Source organism: Galeopterus variegatus, unplaced genomic scaffold (assembly GCF_000696425.1).
Source record: "Galeopterus variegatus unplaced genomic scaffold, G_variegatus-3.0.2 Scaffold254, whole genome shotgun sequence".
NCBI lineage: Eukaryota > Metazoa > Chordata > Mammalia > Dermoptera > Cynocephalidae > Galeopterus > Galeopterus variegatus.
The window spans coordinates 540,537-544,617 of record NW_007726365.1 but is presented as its reverse complement, the minus strand read 5'-3'; the positions used below and the strand labels follow the sequence as shown (position 1 = coordinate 544,617).

Genomic DNA, 4,081 nt, shown 5'->3' with positions numbered 1-4,081 from the left:
CCCCCCCCCCAGAGGTAAAGGATTCTTTCAGTATCCTTTCTTTTTGTTTTTTAATTTTTATTTATTTATTTTATATTTTATTTATTTATTTATTTATTTGCAGCTGGATAGTATGGGGATTGAACCCTGGACCTTGGTGCTGTCAGCAGCACATTCTAACCAAATGAAAGTAAAGGACTCTTGAGGCAGAACATAACTACAAAAAAGTGCTTCCCCAGATAATTATGGAAGAGTGGTCACATTCTTTACCTTGAAGGTGTGAGAACTACCATGATTAGTACTGAAGTGGAGACCAGCATGTGTTGACAAACTCAGCCTCCGTTTGTTACTGAGATGTGTTAACAAGGTATTCAGAGCAGTACAATATTTTGTGTAATTTAGCTATATTTCATAGCTATGTTATACATTACACATAAAAAAACATTGTTATAGCTGTCTCTATAGCTACTTACCTCTCTCTCTCTCTCTCTCTCTCTCTCTCTCTAGTACAATATTTTGTGTAATTTAGCTATATTTCATAGCTATGTTATACATTACACATAAAAAACCATTGTTATAGCTGTCTCTATAGCTACTTACCTCTCTCTCTCTCTCTACTGTATATTATATATAAAAAGAAGAAAAATTAAAACACCACCAGCAAAGCAATTTTTAGGTAGGGGAGTTTTGTGGCACTTAGTACGCTTTCAGAAAATGCCAGCTGGATAAGTGGATGGTTGGACAGGCGGACGTCAGACAGATGGGCTTATCTTAGAAAGCCCAGCATGGAGGCTATATTATACAGGAGAGCCTGGCAGGAGTCAGTTAGGACTAACCCAGTTGAAGAGATAGACTGTCTGTCTTAAAGGTGAGGAAAGTTTGCTTTTCTGCTTGCTTACTGCACTTCACGTCACTCTTAGTCCTGTGAACATCGAAGAGTGTCCAGGTTTGCTGGCACTGGTTTCTACCTGCTTCTTCCCTACTCTGTTCCCACCCACTTCCTCACCTGTTCTTTGTGTTCCTTAAGTTTTATTTGGAGGCAAAAGGTATTCTTAGTGCTTTGTAATGGCAGTTTGAGCCTACGTGTTACTGAGCGTGGGCATTCTTTTCACCTCCCTCCCACTTCTAGCACCCACCCTTAGAAAGCTATCATTTGTCTGTGCTGAATTCATGGAGGAGGGTAAAGAAAGTTCCATTGTCCTTTTTCACTGGCTTTTTAGTTTTTAGCTGATAAAAGAATAAAAGCATACACATTTATCAAATGAAATAATGTATGAGAAAAAGCTCCTGATAAACTTGTAAGTATACTAGGGTCGCCGAAATCATTGTAAATCTGGCCCATCTTGGGCATTTTTGCAACACAGTGCAATTATATTGAATTTAATAATAAAAGCTACGTAATCCTGAGGTGCTTTGTATTTATCAAAGATTAAACTATGCAGCGTTGTCTTACTATTATTGTACTTATTTATATCTCAATTCTTTAAAAATTTTAAATGTATGTGGATGTATATGTGTGGCAGACTGGGTTCCCCAAGAAGCAGATTGTGAGATATGCATTCGAGAGGCATATTGGGGAGTGCACTCATGATCGACACCTAAGGGCAGAATTGGTCAGTATTGGGCTGGGCTCTACAGTCTTAAGGTGTCAGCCAGCCAGCCCTGCAGAGAGCTCTGAGGCCAGGATGGTCCTTCAGAGTTACCTTGCTTTGGGGTGATACCCTTCATTAGGAATTTGGGGTAATTTGCAAACAATATGCAACAAATTACTCCCAAAACATAGCAGCTTCAAACAGCAAACATTTATTACCACATAGTTTCTGTGGGTCAGGAATCCAGGGGTAATGTAGCACAGGGTCTCTCACAAGGCTACAGTAAAGGGACTGACCAGGCCAGCTTCACTTCAAGGCTTGACTGGGCAGCCTGCTTCTCAGCCCACTCACATGGCTTTTGGCAGGGCTCAGAATATCTACTTCCAAGCTCACTCATGTGGCTGTTGCCAGGCTTCAGTCCGTCACTGACTGTTGGCAGGAGGAATCACTTTCTTTCCAAGTTGGCCTCTCCACAGGGCAGCTCACAACATGGCAGCTGGTTTTCCTCACAGCTAGCAAGAAAGTGAGAATGCCTAAGACAGAGGCCACGGTGTTTTGTAACCTAATCTCTGAAATGATGTCCCATCACTTTTGCCATATTCTGCCCATTAGAAATGAGTCACTAGGTCCAGCCCACACTTGGGGAATGACACAAAGGCATGCACACTAGGAGGCGGGGCTCTTTGATGGTCATCTTAGACGCTGCCTACCAACCCCCATAACAACTAGTCACTGGCTGCAGGCTGCCCCAAGAAGGGTGTGACCTTGGGTGAGGCAACTCTCTTCAGCTACAGCCGTTCCCAAAGATGGCATACATTGGAGGGTCACAGACTAATAACCTTCCTGACAGCTGGAGCAACAAACCCTTAGTCCTAGAGTCTTAGGTGGGTTCTGGGTGGTACTGGAACAGCATCTACTTCAGTATGTATAACTCTTAGTTAACCAGAATATTAATTAACCAGAATTTCTCAGTCTTGTTATTTAAACTGTGCAACATGTAATATTTTTTTACCTGTTTTTAAAGGAGAAATAATATTGTGTCACGTATCAGAATCGTTCTCTTTTTGATATAGAAGTTCAGTTCAGATTTTGCAATGAATCATAGTTAAAAAACTATTTTTTGGGAGGGGGTGGCAGACAGCTGGCTGGTACAGGGATCGGACCTTGGACCTTGGTGTTATCATCAGCACCATACTCTAACCGCCTGAGCTAACCAGCTAGCCCTATTAAAAACTACTTTAATTGAACTAAAAGATCCAGTATTTACCCTTTTTCACGATATGCAAAAATTGATAAAAGGAGCTAACGTGATTAGGAACAATAGATTTATTTTTCAGATTGTAAATTTTAATGAAGTTGGAAGACTCTAATTTATTTTAACTTTCAGGCATGATTTTGATCTTTTTTCCTCTATTTCATAGGTGACGAAGAACAAATCCCTGATTTTGTCACTTTTCTTTATCAAATAACCAGAGGAATTGCAGCAAGGAGTTATGGACTAAATGTGGCTAAACTAGCAGATGTTCCTGGGGAAATTTTGAAGAAAGCAGCTCACAAGTCAAAAGAGCTGGAAGGATTAGTAACTATGAAAAGGTCAGAAGGATTGTGCTGGATTTTTTGGTTTATAGTGAAACCTTCCAAGTAGTTCAAAGAAAAGGATTGTCCTGTAAATGAACATCAGATCTACTTTGAAGCATCTTTTCAAATATTCTGAAACATTTAATTACGATAAAATGAAAAGAGCTCTAGGCAAAGCTGTGGTGAATTCAGTCCATCTTTTATCTCTTTCAGTTTATCAGTCAGGTCTTTATTAAGTTGCTAAATTGGTTTTTCAGTCATTTTTCTAAAGAATTAAGTTAACTTCTTAATGGATGCCAACACATTAGTTGCTTAAAACATTCAATTGTACGAAAAGTTACTCTGAAAGAAATTTCAATATTTAGGGCTGGCCTGGAATTAAGTTAACTTCTTAATGGATGCCAACACATTAGTTGCTTAAAACATTCAATTGTACAAAAAGTTACTCTGAAAGAAATTTCAATATTTAGGGCTGGCCAGTTAACTCAGTTGGTTAGAGTGCTATGTGCATGGTGTTATAACACTAAGGTCAAGGGTTCACATCCCCAAACAGGCCAGCTGCCAAAAAATAAAAATAAAAATTAAGAAGCCTCAATATTTAGAACCTAGAGAGAACTTCTTTTATTCATTTATTGCATTCAGATGCAGTGATTACATTCAGATGCAGGAATTTTGTCAGGACATAAAATAATAGTAGTATGTAACCATGTAATCATAATCAGTATCTACATTTTTTGTGGACTTTTCATCCTAAGCAAGTTTTATATTCTAAACTGTTTTCTTTCTGTCTCCTAGAATGCTTATGTGAATGCTTTCTAACTCTCACCCTTGATATTCAGCCACTATGTAGTCAGTATATTAACTAATTTTAATATAAACCTAAGGTATACTTTGTTTCTGCCTTTTTTTTTTTTTTTTTTTTTTAATTTTTT

The 4,081-nt window shown here is 38.5% G+C and overlaps 1 protein-coding gene across 1 annotated transcript in view; it reads left to right on the top strand.

The window, feature by feature from the left end:
- Window positions 1-4,081, top strand: part of MSH3 (mutS homolog 3) — a 207,466-nt gene that overhangs the window by 200,507 nt on the left and 2,878 nt on the right. The window contains exon 23 of the mRNA XM_008566613.1: window positions 2,993-3,164. Within this exon, the coding sequence (XP_008564835.1) occupies window positions 2,993-3,164 (172 nt within the window). The remainder of the gene's footprint in view (window positions 1-2,992; window positions 3,165-4,081) is intronic.